This window comes from Cnephaeus nilssonii (assembly GCF_951640355.1).
Source record: "Cnephaeus nilssonii genome assembly, chromosome: 18".
Lineage (NCBI taxonomy): Eukaryota > Metazoa > Chordata > Mammalia > Chiroptera > Vespertilionidae > Cnephaeus > Cnephaeus nilssonii.
The window spans coordinates 11305412-11322009 of record NC_137089.1 but is presented as its reverse complement, the minus strand read 5'-3'; the positions used below and the strand labels follow the sequence as shown (position 1 = coordinate 11322009).

The 16598-nt window shown below is 41.4% G+C and overlaps 2 protein-coding genes across 2 annotated transcripts in view; one reads left to right on the top strand and one right to left on the bottom strand.

The window, feature by feature from the left end:
* Positions 1-2100, top strand: part of RIDA (reactive intermediate imine deaminase A) — a 15481-nt gene extending 13381 nt beyond the window's left edge. Inside the window, exons 5-6 of the mRNA XM_079796720.1 lie at positions 312-367; positions 1624-2100. Of these exons, the coding sequence (XP_079652846.1) occupies positions 312-367; positions 1624-1677 (110 nt within the window). The 3' untranslated portion in view covers positions 1678-2100. The remainder of the gene's footprint in view (positions 1-311; positions 368-1623) is intronic.
* The window catches only part of ERICH5 (glutamate rich 5), a 27404-nt gene extending 10806 nt beyond the window's left edge, over positions 1-16598 (bottom strand). Inside the window, exons 1-3 of the mRNA XM_079796719.1 lie at positions 15709-16598; positions 7286-8170; positions 5373-5483 (exon numbers count right to left, since the gene is read on the bottom strand). Of these exons, the coding sequence (XP_079652845.1) occupies positions 5377-5483; positions 7286-8170; positions 15709-16132 (1416 nt within the window). The 5' untranslated portion in view covers positions 16133-16598 and the 3' untranslated portion in view covers positions 5373-5376. The remainder of the gene's footprint in view (positions 1-5372; positions 5484-7285; positions 8171-15708) is intronic.

Genomic DNA, 16598 nt, shown 5'->3' with positions numbered 1-16598 from the left:
AGTTGTTCCCCATTTAGATAATTATTTTATAACTTTAAAAACAACCCCCCTGCACATCAAATAAGATCAAAGTATCAGAGCACGTGAGTATTTTCACTCCCCCGCCCCCACCCCCCCGAAAACTAAGACACAGCATAGGACTCATATGGCAAAATATTTTACCAAACAAACACGAGTGTGAGCTTCTTTGTCTAGTGTTGCACATATCTAAGAACCAAGAAACCTGTGAAGCACTTTCCAGAGTTTAGATTAGGTAGTACTGGGTAACAATACAGTAGCTGGAAGCTAAAATGCAATTCTGTTCAATTTAGATTTCAAAAGCAATTTTCCTGCGAGAGCTGCTTACCAGGTTGCTGCTTTGCCTAGAGTAAGTACTCTTTAAGATGTCTAACGTACACAATTTAAAATTTCTACATTGCTTTCTGAATAGAACAAACTAAGCACTCTGGTAGCAGGAAACTTCTTTAAAAGAAGAAGCAGCCCTAACCGGTTTGGCTCAGTGGATAGAGCGTAGGCCTGCGGACTGAAGGGTCCCAGGTTCGATTCCGGTCAAGGGCATGTACCTTGGTTGCGGGCACATCCCCAGTAGAGGGTGTGCAGGAGGCAGCTGATGGATGTTTCTCTCTCATCGATGTTTCTAACTCTCTATCCCTCTCCCTTCCTCTCTGTAAAAAATCAATAAAATATATTTTTTAAAAAAAAGAAGCAGCAGGTCCAGCTTTCCAGGGACTTAAGGTCTAAAAGGAAACACTCAATATTACATGCATAAGGGGTGGGGGAGATTAAGAAACTTAAGAAAATTTAAAAATTTGTTTTAAAAATTCAGAAAGTTAAAAATTAAGGCCACACATGAACACAACACAATCAGAGTACTTACATTGTGAGAAAAAGTAAAATAGCGGCGATAGTGTTTCGTTGTTACTTAGAGACGATACACATTGAGCCAGATTTGTGAGTGGTTGTTTTAATTTAATTGGTTGTTCCTTGGAATGATCAGGCTATCAGACTTATTAAGGTAATGGGTATAGCAGCAGGCACTCTGAACTTGGAGTCACAGAGGTGGGTTTGAACCTCGGCCATTTAGCTTTGTGCCTGGGACAGGCTGAATAACCTCTCTAAACGTCAGTGTGTCAGCCTCTGGACTGAGGAGAGAGCCCTGTCTGACAGCTGCTGTCCGAGCCACATGAGCTAATGCACACCAACGCGATCAGCATGGCCGCCCGGCCTATCAGAGGCTCGCAGGGAACGTTTCCCTCTCCTTGCCTTCTTTGAAAAGTTTAATGTTAGCCTGGCTGGTGCGGCTCAGCGGTTGAGTGCTGACCCACGAACCAAAAGGTCACCAGTTCGATTCCCGGTCAGCGCACATGCCCGGTTTGCGGGCTCCATCCCCAGTAGAGGTGCATGCAGGAGGCGGCCGATTGATGGTGTTTCTCTCTCATCAATGTTTCTCTCTCTCTCCCTTCCTCTCTCTCTAAAAATCAATAAAACCATATTTAACAACAACAAAAAAAGAAAAGTTTAATGTTAAGACTGCTGTGTTGCTGTATGTTTTTAGTAGGCATTATGGCGCTCTCCTAATTTGTAAACAATGACCTTCACATTGCTCCTTCCTTTTCCTCACAGGGAGGCCGCGTTGAGATTGAAGCCGTAGCTGTCCAAGGCCCTCTCACATCATGACTCTAAGTGGGCCCGGGGTTACTGAGTCTGGAATTTTAATAATGTTTGTAAATTAACATCTTAATTTTTACAATCGATGTTGGAAAGTGTAAGACTGACTAGAATATCTGAAGTGTTATGGAAATACCATATAATAAGGGCAATTGAACATGAATTGAAAATGAGGTGATGAATCCAGTTACTGATATAAATTTCATTTATGCACACTCATAGTGAGAAACAAAGTGTATAGCTAATTCAGTTAAATCCTTTTTAATTTAACGTGAAATATTCAATTCTCATGACAGATATATGATTCTGCTTTTACTTTCGTAAAATTAAAAATTTAAGTTTGAATGGTAGACGTAAAGGAGAAGAAAGTGGACCAAATTTCTATATAGCTAATATTTTTCTAATGGAAATAAAGTAGACATGCAGATTTTCCATGGTGTGATTCTGTTCACTTATTTTTTAACAGTTTAATTTTGTACATTAGAGCACATTACCTGATTAAAGATATGGGACCATGAAGTTAAAATGCCAACTATTTTTTTCTCAAAACTTATTTCTGACTTCGTACATTTTTACAATGTTGTAATCAGACTATATGTAACCATTTTGTGTTTGTTCTTTAAAGTCTTTTTAACATTTTTAGACAACTACTACATGAATACCTCCATGTTGTAACATAAACTTAAACACAAAATTATATAGATTAAAAAGTAAAAGTCTCCTTCAGTCACTCTCTATTCCACTTACCTCCCCAAAGAGAAAAATACCCAGCAGATAGCTTCCTACTCATCAACTGGTTACCTCCTGCACGTATCCCCAACTGGGCGTGGGGAGCAAACCAGCAACCCAGGTATGTGCCCTTGACCAGGAATTGTACCCACAACCCTTGGTGAGTGGGATAATGCTCTAACCACTTAGCAACATGGGTCAGGGGAATAAGCAACATTTTTTTAATGGTAAGGGAAACCTTTCACTTAAGGCTCTACCACAGACGGCATTACTAAAGTCCTTAACAAAAAGATTTAAATTTTATAGGGCACTTTTACATAGAGTGTACCAATATTCTTCTCCTCCCCACTGTACAGTTTCCCTGATTATTAACAACCTTCATTCGTGTGGTACATTTGTTACAATTGATGAGCCAATATTGACATATCGTTATTTAACTAACGTCTCTAGTTTATATTAGGCTTCAGTCTTGGGGTTGTGCATTCCATGGTTTTTGACAATTGCATAATGACATGTATCCACCATTACAGTATCATACAGAATAGTTTTTCCTGCCTTAAAACCTCCTGTGCTCCACCTATTCATCCCTCACCTACCATGCCCCCCAAATCCTTGGCAACCACTAATTTATTTATTTTTTTTTTGCCTTTTCCAGAATGTCATATAGCTGGGGTCATGCTGTATTGTAGCCTTTTCAGACTGACTTCTTTCACTTAGCAACGTGCATGTCTCTTTGTGACTTGATAGCTCATTTCTTTTTATTGTCAAATAATAGAAAGCCTTTAATCTTCATCATTGCTATGTGCCAAGCATTCTAAGAGCTTTATACATACTAATTTATTTAATCCTGACTATTTCATAAGGCAGGTATTAGTAATGTCCCCATTTTACAGATGAAACAGAGAGCTTAAGAAACTCGCCCAAAATGATGGAACAGGATTTGAATGCAAGTACTCTGGCTTTAGAGTCCATGTCCTTAACCACCATGCATACTATTCAGGGGGCAGACGCTCAACACAGGAGCTGCCCCCTGGTGGTCAGTGCACTCCCACAGCCAACCTCCTGCTCTGACCAACCTCCTGTGGTCCCTCCCCCGGCTAGGCTGAGAGACCCCACCCGTGCACTAATTCATGCACCAGGCCTCTAATATATTTATAATGTATGTATTTTATACACTCAAATTCAGAATGATATATTTTACCCGTGAGATTGGCTTTTCTCTACTATAAAAGTGTTTATTGTAGCCCAGCTGAGTGGCTAAGTTGGTTGGAGCATCATCCTATGTGTGCACTGAAAGGTTGCTGGTTTGATTCCTGGTCAGGGTACAAACCTGGGTTTCGGGTTCAATCCCCAGTTGGGGTGAGTATATGAGGAAACTGATTGATGTTTCTCTCTCACATTGATGTTCCTCTCTTTCTCTCTCTCTCTGTCTCCCTCCCTCTCTTCCTCGTCCTCTCTTCCTCTTTCTAAGCATGTCCTTGAGTGAGGATTAAAAAATAATAATAAAACAACTCTTTAGGCTGGGCCTAAGGGGCACACGTATGGATAGGTCATGACTTCAAATTCAAACCCTAGAGTTAAAGAGCTGGAAATAAAGTGCTGGTACCCAAGCTGTTGGCTTGTTAGTGGCGGGGTTGGGAGTTTGAGTCTTCTTTCCACTCTGAAGGAGAATCACTAGATTTTCTTACATGTGAAAAGGAACACTGACGTTCCTTTCAAACATTCAGAGAGCAATCTCTTTGAAGTGTGTTATCATTAAATAAATGATCACAAAATATATAGGTAAACTCAAACATTCAGGGGTAGATATTTACAATGATAAACACTTTTTTTCTGAGAATGATTTTAGTCATTAATGGAAAATAATGGGATTAATGAAACATTTGCAAACTTGCACATTACAACTATATAATAATGTTTTTGAGAAAGAGTTCTTTCAAGCATGAGTTCTGAAGAGATCTCTAACTGTTACATATTGAAAAAAATCCACATTTACTTAATAGGCATAAAAATCCCTTTATGCCTGTTAAGTAAATGAATCCTACTATTTCGGTACTTGATAAAAGTATAATTCCACTTTTTAAGGTGATCATTCATATTTACACTAAGCTTTGATATTTTCCACTTACTAGATATCTATATAAAAATACCTTTTGGTCATGAAAAGTATCTTTGCATTACAAAATGTAGCTTGAAAGATGTTTATATCAGTTCCGACTTATATAACTTTCTGACCTAAAAATATTGCCCTTTTTGGAACTGCACCAAATATATAGCTTGTTACTGAGCTTGAGCCAAACCGGCTAGGGCTGAAATACTTTAAAAAGTCAATTAACTTAGAACACCTTTAATGTCAGTCAAAAGGGTAACATCAGATGGAATACCTCACATTAGTGTAAAATCTACAATTGATTCAAAATGGCACATGGAAGATGTGTAGCCTTTCACTGTGAAAATGCCTCATCTCGCAGCAACACCAGAGTTTGAATTCCTTTGACAAGGATTTCGTTAACATATTTAACATAACATGATGAATAAGGCTCTAGAGTAGTAGCTAGACTAAGAGGAGAAGGTAATTAGATGACATACTTTCTAAGGTTTCTACCAGCCTTCTATTCTGTGCTAGGAAAGACATCCCAGGTATAGTTTGCATCATTTTGTTGTTCATTCTTATTCCATAGTAATTATAACTGTGTGACTTTATTATCCTGAGCTCCCTAAAATCTGCTAACTTCCTCCTCCAGCCACCTATACCTAAAGGTTTATACTTTCATGTTAGGGTCTCATTTCCTATACGGAATTGACCCATTGCCACAATGAAGAAAACACCCTCAAACTCTTTAATGATCATAAACCCTAGTTGTTATTGGCTCTGGCTATTGTCATTAAGGGAAGATCTGTAACCACAAGCTTCCCTACATTTTTCTGTCCTCTGTTATGACACTCTGTGTCCATTCACCCTTCTGTCACCATACCTATCTATGTGGCTGCTGAAAGATCCACCGCTTCTCCTGTTTCGTCTTCTTTTGTTTCAGCTCTTTCACTTACTTTCTCCATCTCTGTTTCAACCTCTTCTCCTGTCTCACCTGGAAAAGTAACCAAAGGAGATATTAAGAGATGCTTATTTAGCATTAACAATAAAGTACCCACAGCTGGTTTCCAATGGGGTCAGATTTTTGTTGTTGTTGTTGTTAATCCTCACCCAAGAATATTTTATCCATTGATTTTTTTAGAGAGAATGGAAGAGAGGGAGGGAGCGAGAGAAACATCGATGTGAGAGAGATACATCGATTGGTTGCCTCCTGCACATGCCCCAATAGGGAATTTAACCCTGGACCCTTCAGTGCCCGGGCTGACACTCAACCACTGCTACACTGGCCAGGGCTGGGGACAGCTCTTACTTTTTAGGTCTAAACAATGGGGGGTTTTTTTGGTGGTTTCAAGAAAGGTGATCACCCTGGTTCTCTCAGGTCCTCTGAATGCCAATAACAACACTTCTGAATCTGGACACTGCACATACAAATCTATTTCCCTAAGAAGTCGGTTTGGACAACATTGGCCCCATGCTCATGGGTGGAGCCAAGAAGCAGCTGCCTCTTTGATAGGGACTATGTTCCTATTGACCAAAGTCCCTGTGACCTCCGCATGACCTTCCATGTGCCCCTCACTTCACTCCCTCTCATTACCCTAGGCCCTAAAGACTCGACTTTGCCAACCCTGGTCTAACAAATATATGCTGTTTCTTGTTTCTTCCTTGTTACTCCCAGAGAACTTTTACATATCTTCATCAAAGTGCTCATCTCAATAGATTGTGGTAATCTGTTTAAATTCTGCTTTCTTCCCACTGTGACCCCCTTGAGAACAGGAGCTATCTCTTACTCCTTCTGCACCCTAGCACCTCACCTATGATTAAGCACACAAACCACTGTGTTAATAGATGAAAGAATTAAGAAAGAGGAATAAATGCTTCATGTAATTATAGTGTGAAGCTAAAATTAGCCAAAATGTAAATCATGCCCCAGAAGAAATGTTATTTTTTATAATAACTCCAATAAAGTACAGTATAGGCACCATTTATTTTTTCTGGTAAGATACACTTAAAAAACACCATATGCCAAAACAATACCTTTCCTCTAGTATTCTCTTAAAGGTAAAAAGAGTATAGAAGGAGCCCTAGCCGGTTTGGCTCAGTGGATAGAGCGTTGGCCTGTGGACTGAAGGGTCCTGGGTTTGATTCCGGTCAGGGGCACATGCCCAGGCTGCAGGCTCAATCCCCAGTAAGGGGCATGCAGGAGGCAGCTGATCAGTGATTCTCTCTCATCATTGATGTCTCTCTCTCTCTCTCTCTCTCTCTCTCTCTCTCTCTCTCTCTCTCCTTCTCCCTCTCTCTCTCCCTTCCTCTCTGAAATCAATAAAAATAAAAAGGAGTATAGGAGGACAAGGGCAGAGTAATTTTCTAAGGATAAAACTGGCAAAGATAAAAATTACACTCTAAGATCCATTATTTGTGTGTTCTTTCATGAGGAGGTCAATTCCTCCACTAACCATCTATTCATCTTTACTTTGGAACCTCACACCACACATGGGACCTGATGAAGAGTAAACATGGGAAAGTCCAGAAATTTTAACATGTTGGCTTCAATATTCAGTTCTATTCAATGATGAAACTCTAGGTTAAAAATCTGGACACAGAATGTTCATTAGAAAATTCTGCTGGAAAGCCAAATGCCTGTTTTCCAGATATGGAAACCTTTTTGATTTGGGTCAAATGAACTTCAACCACCTGTAACAGATACTTCAGTGTATGTATAAGCCACTTCCTCCCCCCAAGAGATGAGCTCTTATGGAGCCCATCTAAACATCCTGAATCTTGAACAGCATCTCCTACCTTCAAGGTTTTGGCCCTCCTTTTTAGTGTGAATTTTCCTGACCATTTCCAGGTTTGACCCTGTTTCCAGAGTTCCTGCTGGATGCTCCACGCTTCCGACTATTCCTTCAGGTTGAATCTGCTCCATGTTCATCAGACCTTCAGGAGTTTTATGAACCAAATCATCCTTTACAGCTGTTTCCACAAGCTGACTTCCTTCCGATATTTCCAGAAATCCTTTCCCTCTGGACACTGTTCCTAGAAGTTGGGATCGCTCATCTCTCCCCAGTGTTTCTTGAAGTTGATGTTCCTCAGCTGTTTCAACAGGCTGACTTCCTTCTAGTATCTCTGGAGACTCAGTCTCCTTGGGAACTGTGTCTAGGAGTTGGGGTATTTTTGGAGGTTGTGACTCTCTACCTGCTTCCAGAGGTGGAATTTTTCCAGCTCTTCTTAGGGGTTTCATCTCTCTGGCAGTTTGTGGAGTCTCGGTGTCTCCTGCTGCTCCAGGGGAGTCCCTCTCGCCTGCTGTCCTCAAAGGCTGATGCCTGGCTTCTGTTCCTAAAGGTTCTGTCTCAGCATTTCCTTCTAAAGGCCGGGCCTCTGTCACTGCTTCCACGTCTTTCTTTTCTCCTGCTCCTGGAGTTTCATCTTTGCCATCTTGCTGAAGTGGCCCAGACTCCTTGGGTCCCTCTAGAGGCTGAATCTTCTCCGTGGATCCCAGCGGGTCTGCAGCATCCTTTGCCAGGGGCTGATCATGAAGGGATTTAACACCATTAGCTGCAGACACTGCTGAAATCTTGAGCTTCTCTAATGGAGGAAGGCTTTCCTTTTGTGCCTTGTCATAAATAGTAGGTTCTCTTCCCAATGTAAGGGGTTTGGGTTGGACAAAGCAGGACTCACTTTCTTCTGTGGATGAAAAATACATATTTGAAGTTACTTTTTGATCGTCCATTTGAAAAATAAAAAGAAAATACACATTCTTGTTTAGTTTCTATCTTGAGAAAGTATATTGCTATCAAGAAGTAGATTTGACAGTTCAAGACAGACCTGGGTACAATTGAGTATAGAAAGGCAATATCATGACCCTAACACTCCCTAAATCAAGCCTCTTTGCTGTCTTCAGCTCACACACCTCACCCTGAGCATTAAGGTCCTTCAAAATCAGTGTTTTTTCCCCTGTTTGCTCCTTATGCACTTTCTCATGGTTCCTGTCCCACATTCTAATTTAGTACGTTTTGTTTTCTCATGTTCTTGTCCCTGTTCTACCCTTCTTCCTCCTTAGATGTAGTTGAAGATTTCACCAGGTGTGGTCCTTGGGCTGCTTGAAATGTCTCACTTTCCTCCTAAAGTAGAAGGACCCTCAGAGAAAGGAGAAGGCCTCATGACAGAGAAGCCCAATTAGGTCAAGACTAAGATGTTTGGGAAGGAAGGTGGCATGCTCAGTTCAGCCCGAGTTTCATTTAATTTTGGGGGCACAGTGGGAAGAGAAATTAGGAGAGATTTGAGAAGCATGCCTTTTAATGGTGGCTCTTCCTCTAACTGTGTGACGTGGGGAACTTAGCTCCCAATGATCTCGTCTTAAAATGTCAGTGAACCTGTCTCTCCCACCTGTCTCAGTGTTCCATGAGCCATCGCCTCACATTAAACAATGAATGAAAAGTCAGTGTGGCAATACATGTTTATACTCTTTGACCCAGTGATCCTGCTTCTGGAAATTTATCCTAAAAGCATAAATGTCAGGGAAATGCTTTGGGGGAAAGTATATCATCCCAGTATTCTTTATAATCGCTAAAGCTGGAAAACAACTTAAAATCTAAAAATTGTGGGAAAAGATAAATATTCTACTGGGTGAAATATGACTGTACCATGAAAAAAGATGATTATGAGGAGCATATGCTAAAATAAGAAAATAATTGATATATAAGTTAAAAAATCAGCACTCACCATTGGGTTAATCAAATTAAATAATGCATATAAAGTGTTCATTAGAACAAGTTACCCTAATCAGAAATGACAAGTTTCTCCCCAGCAAGGAGGAGACCTTGAGCAGTATTTCCTACCCCATGGGTGACAGATCAGACATCCCAAAGACCTCACTGGCCTGTCTGCAGGGCTCTCTAGAGAATCAGTGAGAAAGGGGGATCTTTGCATCTTTCCCTTGTTGCCACCATCTCTAGGTTCTCGTAGGTTTTGAGCTTTGGGGACCAGGGATGCAGCATGAGTCAGCTCAAGAGAAGAGCCTAGTCATCTTCCTTCTCCTATTTTTACTTTGCTTTCTCCTCAGTTCCATTCATTTCTTTATCCATCCATCCAACACACATTTGTGGAGCTAACTGTGGCGCTACTCTACATACTTTTGCCCCTTTCCCTCATCCGTGTACGTAGAAAGGCTGTCCTTGTGTGCCATGGCACACACGCTAATCCCCAAGGCGCATTCTGTTAGCCGACAGATGTTAACAGGGCACTCATTTTGAAGAGAGGTGAACTTAAGCAATATCCCATGTATAGGGAAGTATGAAACCATCAGTGTAAAAAAAAAAAAATCCTATAGAGGGCCAATAAAAATCAGGCAAACCACTTTTCTTTTATAGTAGAAATACTTGGATTTACTTATTTAAAATTAGTTTTGACCATCACAAAGTAAATGCAATAAATTTTGAAGGTAAACCTAAATTTTAAATTTTACAGAAAAACAAGAACACATAGTTGGAAAGATACCTCAGAACGCTTGATAGCACACATAATTTCCATGGAATTTTAACTGTTAAAAACAATGTGTTTTTTGTTGTGTGTTTTTTTTCAGTCTTCATCCTTAAAGGGCAAAGCTCTGACCCCCTGGGCAGTTCCCAAGGAGGGGTTCAAGGAATGAACAACAGTAACAGCCCTGACAGCAGAGAAGCTTTGAGGTCATTAGGGTATTTTCCAGACATTAACACTCACTTGCAGAGCTTTAGTCTGGTATTCGGGTTTTTAAAAAACCAATCGTTACCCAGTACTACCTACACTTGCACACACCAGGATTTGAAGCCTCGCCAAGTTTGATGCTTTTATCAGTTTTGGTGAGCCTTTCAGTAACCCCCCACAAGTATCAGGTTTTTATTTTAAACTTGATGTTGTAAAACATTAACATAAGTGAAACTGTACACAGGAGCTGGGACACGTGGCAACCTCACAGGAGCATGATTTAACAGAATACAATAAAACTTTGTTTTGCTGTGTTGACCTTTTCCTGTCTGACTGGAAGACCCTCTTAACAACCCAACACTCTCTTCCCGAGCCCATCTTGGCCAAAATGACCTTCCAGTTTCTGTATTCTGTGGGTCCCGATTCCTACTCTCTCTCTGCTTTTCTAAGTAGTACTCCCACCCCCCTAAATTCCCATCTCTGTTTACCCATCCATTCACCCATCCACACACTCTATAGAAACGGATTGCATTCCTCCTAGGTGTAAGGGGACATGACAAGCTCTGGCAGAACCGAACCTAGACTCCAGGTAAAACTGGAGTTTGTGAGAAGAGCAGGGGTTCAGAGTCTCACATAGTAAGCCCAGCCCCATCACTTACTAGCTGTGAGACCTTGGGCAAGTTACGTACCCTCACTAAGCTGCGGTTTTCTAGCTGTGTTTGGTTATCTAACGTTTGCTTTATTTATTAGGCTCTTGTAGGAACTAGATGAGATCATGGGCTAAAAATCTTGGAAACAAGTGGGTGCTCCTGTCTTATCTCCTGATTCCTGCTCTGTTCCCCTGTTTTGATGCAGCTGCACCAAAGCCTTCAGTTTTAGAAAAAGATTTATTGTATTGTTGATGAGAGTGTAAACTAGTATCACCCTGTGGAAGTCACTCAGGCAGTTATCTATCAAATTATAAATGCACATGCCCTCTCCCACTTCTGGGAAACTGTCTACAGTCACGCTTGCACACATTCAAAATGACGTATGTATAAAGGAATTCAATAGCAGCCATTTGCAACAGGAAAAGACTGAAAACAAATAGGGGACTGGTTAAGGAAATCACACACTGTGTTCTTTAAACAAGTATAAAAAAGGAGAAAGTTCTCTATATACCAATATAGAAAGATCTCCATGTTGGTAGGTGAAAAAAACAAGGTGAAGACTATTGGTTATAATACACTATATTTCATGAACAAAGATGGGAGAGAGAAATAATATTTGCAATCTATAAAGAAACTTTGGAAGAACACACAAAAAATTTTTTTACTTTTAGGTGAGATCAGAACTAAGCAGATGGTGGGGCTGGGATAGGAGGTATGATTTGCACTGTATGCATTTTTCAAATGTTTTCATTTTTTTTGAGCCATATATGTAGTTCTTATATTCCATTTTAATTCACTGTACATAATAACCAGGGCTACCGCAAAGACTTACCAAACATTCTCTGAGTACCAGACTTTCAAGGGAACCACAAAGATATACAAGACTTAGTCCAGCTTGGCCAGTGTGGCTCAATGGTTGAGCATTGACCTATGAACCAGGAGGTCACAGTTTGATTCCCAGTCAGGGCACATGCCTGGGTTTCACGCTCGATCCCCAGTGTGGGGCACCCAGGAGGCAGCTGATCAATGATTCTCCCTACTCATTGATGTTTCTATCTCCTTCTCCCTCTCCCTTCCTCTCTGAAGTCAATAAAAGTATATATATTTTTAAAAAATTATTCAGTCCAGAGAGTTCTAGCACTTAAAAGACAGAAATCCTATTTGTATAATATCTATATGCAAGAAAAGCCTATAAAAATTCATGTTAGTGTTACTGATGTTTGTTCTTCAATTTAAAAAAATTGTCTACTTAGGACTGAAATTCACTGTGTGAAAATACTGGTTGAAGGCTGAAGGTAGATCCACGATACAAATAACAGTTGACATAACTGTGTGAAATTCAAGCCTCATCCGATTGCCTTGGCAGCAGGGACTCCACACAGTTAGTGTGGAGGCTAGAACAAACAAATGACTAGCTGTGCGTGGAAATGTACACATTAACCCAGCAATGAATTTGTCAATAATTACCATCTATTTACTTTGTCTACTTTTATGCTTAAGCTGTAAAATCTCAGGAAGAAGTCTGCCCAAGTGGATGGCACTCATTTTGGAACAGAGTTTGGGAAAGAGTTATCCATGAAACCAGGGCTGGAAGCACTGGGAGGAGGGTACCCAGGCCAAAGCTTCCGGTCCATTCAAGTCTGTGAGGTCAACAAGACTTTTGTGTTCAGAGTCCAACGGCTACTCATGGCACTGAAAGGGATAGCAATTGCCCTAATATTTACAACTTGCTTCCACAAACAAGAAATCCCAACTCTGTCTGTCTAATTGTCCTTTGGGGAGGGGGAGCATTCAGTAAAAATCTGTGACTATCAAGTACCAGGCACTGTTCTATACTTTGAGGAGCACTAATTAATGACTTACAATCATAGGCCACTCTCTACTTCTTTCCCTAGTCAGTGGTCTTGGAGGTGATGGAAGCTCAGTGGTATTCAGGATTGACGGGTCAGACTAATGTCTTCATGTGAATGAGTTTTCCTATTTAACATAGCAACTCCCTGACCAAGAGCTGCTATCAGATTTAAATTGGAGCCCAGAAAACACGTACCTTCATATTTTAGTTTTACAAGATTTAAGAGCTATAAGTGATCTTAGAGGTAATCTAGTTCAACCCATTATTTACGATTCTTTTGCTGATAATACTGCATCATGTATAACAAACAGATCTTAAGCCAGCAGCAGAAAGTTGATAGGTGGAACTGTCAACGAAAATCCAGTCTACATGCTACTTGCTGTATTTTAGCTTTAACCTATGGGGTTCGAAGGTTGATATTGTGAATTTAAAAGAATATCTTATGATATAAAGATTATCTGTATCTCTGTGGGAAGCCACTGGAAGTTTCTTTACATCTTATATACTCTGTTTAAAATATCTCTAAGGCTAAATGTCCTCCAAATATTCCCAGTTAAACTTGGGAAGCAAATATAAACTTCATATTTTACTAACTCTTATTTAGAAATAAATATTTATTATAACATTATAGCTATAGTATTTATATTTGTATGTATTGTATATGTCATTATATTTATATGCTTACTATAATATATATCTAATTTAGAGATCACAATAAATACTCTATTATACTTTATATTTCTTTTGTTGTTTGCATAGTGGATAACCACACCTCTAACAGGAATCAAAGGTGATATAAGGGCAAAACAGATTTAAATCTAGTTATCACAACCTGGTTTAAGGAGGAATAGGTCAAGTTCTGGAATCAGAGCACCTGAATTCAAAGCCCAGCTCTGACTCTTAAGGAGCCCCTAACCTTGGACAAATTATCTACTCTTACCTAAAAAACGGGGAAATCATAAGACTTAGTCATAACATTGTTATAAGGATTAAATAAAGTAATTCATTCACCAATTCTATAGCAACCATTGTGAGGCACTGGGGAGCACAGTAGACAAATGTATGTACAGGACATTTAATAAACTTGGACTGTTTTTATTTAAAAGCACATACACACTTGAGATTTTATATCAAGAAGTTTTGACCTGCAGAAACAGGAATGAATTATTTATCTGGCCTCCAGTATCATGGAGGTGAAATGGTGATGAACGTACAATAGTATTCAATTACATGAGAGTATTGTCTGAATGAGGCTCAGAAGCAAAACACACCTGTTGATTGACTCAATATGTGCATTGAGCATATTATGCAGCGTATTAATTAAATTTCTATGCATCGAAACTGATTGTCAGGTATTTTAACATTTCTTTCAGAACAACATCAGTGTAAACTTAGAACAGCAATGAAAGTATAAATAAACACCAAGAGAGTGCTTGTGACCCAAGTTTATGGTTATTAATATTAGTGATAATTTTTCAAAGGTCATTCACTATTTTATGAGAGGATTAAAAACTCCATTCCACCTATTAGATAATTTTGCCCCATCCCAAGGGCAACATTCCCTATTGGTAATGATGATTTCATGCTTTGCTGTTTAAACCAGAATGCTACTCCATGTCCTAGGTTAAAAAAATATGCTGTATCTTCCTCAAGCTTTTCCCTTGGGACAGAATGCAAAAGCAACCTGGTTTCATAAGATAAAGCATGAAACATCAAGGAAACTGTTCCTTGCACTGGCCTTTTGAGAGCATATTTGGGGTACAGCAGCTTTCGTCTCTTTGGGAGAAAGGCTGGTACATCAGGAATGGGTTTCCATCTTTTCACATTGTTGTCAGTCAGGAGGGGTTTGGAATCACTTTTACATATGGCTTTAGTTTTTTGCCTATTTTTAAACTCTGTATTGCTATCTGTTATCTACTGAAACTAGAAATAAATGATTATAGACCATGAAAATGACTTCAGTAAAACATTTCTGACTAGGACTCAGCGTCTGAGCTTTGAAACAGCATTCATGGAAACTGTACTACAACATCAGAGGAAGAGATTTCTGTTGTAGCAATAACACAAGGTGCTAAAGAAGACCTGTGAAAAGGAATTAATCAGAGTATAAAATTTCCCTGAAGTTAGTCTTGAAGAAGACCGAAAACTAGCTTGAAGGAATCTGCTTAACCTTCAGAGGTTTGTCCAAAATGTTAGCCATTCAACACCTAAGAAGTGAGTCAGCTGTAAAAGCCAGTCATTGTCTACTTCATTAATCTGCTCTTATTCTTTTCACAGCACTTATCGCTATCAGAAACTATCTTAGTCATTTGTTTAACTTGTTTATTGTCTGTCTCTTCCACCTCCAAACTCCAAAAGTAGTCTCTGTGGTGATGGGGGCAGAGGAGCGTAGTCACTTGGGTCGCCAGCATCCAGCCAAGCACCTGACTATTATACTGCATACGTGACGCTCAAAATGTACTTGTTGGATTTCTTTATAAGATTCAGTGATGGCCACTTTTCATCCCTTGCGTTGTTTGTCAGGGAATGGAAAAAGTGTATGTGACCTCTTCAAAAGTGCAGGGACCTATCTGGAGCGGTGACTGCACATCTGTACTTTCTGCACTTGGCCTTCGCTAACGCTGAAACACTGACCCTCCAAGGCGGTGAAGGCTGGATAGAAACCCGGTATACATCCGCCCCCCCCCCCCCCCATCCCCTTACAACCAGGGAATTCACACTGTTCTATAAAATGAAGTTTCGTCCTTTTGGTAAATTAAATAGCATCTATTGTTAAGGACAGGAAATTATCTATTTAAGAGATTTAGGGACATAATGCCCGCGAACACACCGGGGACGGAGTCAGCCCAGCGCCCGGCCCTGGCCTCGCGCATCGGGGCGCACGCGGAGCGCTGCCCCCTAGGTCAGCATCGCGGAGAGGGGGCGCTCAGGGTTCCCTCCCCTCCTCGGGGAGGAGCCCGCCTCCTGCCGGGCGGGTGGGCACCAGTCGCACCTTTCGGACCCCAGGGGGGAGCGAGCCGACCCGAACCCCTGCTCACCGCGGCGGAGTCTGCGGCTGTCGCCGGCCTTGCCGAGAGCGCTGCTGGAGCAGCCCATCGTGGCGCCGCCGCCGCGGGCAGGAGTGCGGCCCGGAGGGCGAGTGCAGCCACGGGTCCCGGCCCCACGCGGTATCCGCCCAGGAGCCTGGATCCCGCCCGACGGCTCCGCGGCGCAGAAGTTCCTGCAACTGCGGGGCCCGGCTCCCGCGGCTGCGGAGCGCAAGCGCACAGCGGACCGCGGGGCGGCGGGGCGCACCTGGGGGGAAAGGGAGCCGCGCCGGGAGCTGGGAGCCTGGAGCGCAGAGCAGCGGAGGAAGAGGACAGGGGCCGGGAGCCGCGAGAGGAGAAGGGGGCCGGGGTAGGGAAGGCCGGAGAGCTGGAATGGAAATGATGTTGGGAGAGGTGGAGGGATTCTCTGAATCATCACTGGGGAGAGGAGGAGACGGTTGTGAGCAGTGGCTATGGATTGGCGGACTACATTTGCGATGCGGTTTTAATCTTACCGAACTTCAGTACAGTCACCACAAGCAAGTTTAACGCGGACACAGTGCTACTTAACACACCCTCGTAGTTGCATTTACTTGTACCTCTCTCTCTTTTTATTGATTTCAGAGAGTAAGGGAGAGGTAGAAACATCAATGATGAGAATCATTGACTGGCTGCCTCCTGCACGCCCCCTACTGGGGCTCGAGCCCACAACCCGGGTATGTGCCCTTGGCCCCAGTCGAACCTTATATTCACGTTTATCAGTGAATGAATACCCATGAATTTTTACATTATTCAATGGTTATGTTATCATCTGTGTTGGTTTATTAAGGCTGCTATATAACAAGGTACCAGAGATTGGATGATTTAACAGAAACTTATTTTCTCACAATGCTGAGGCTAGA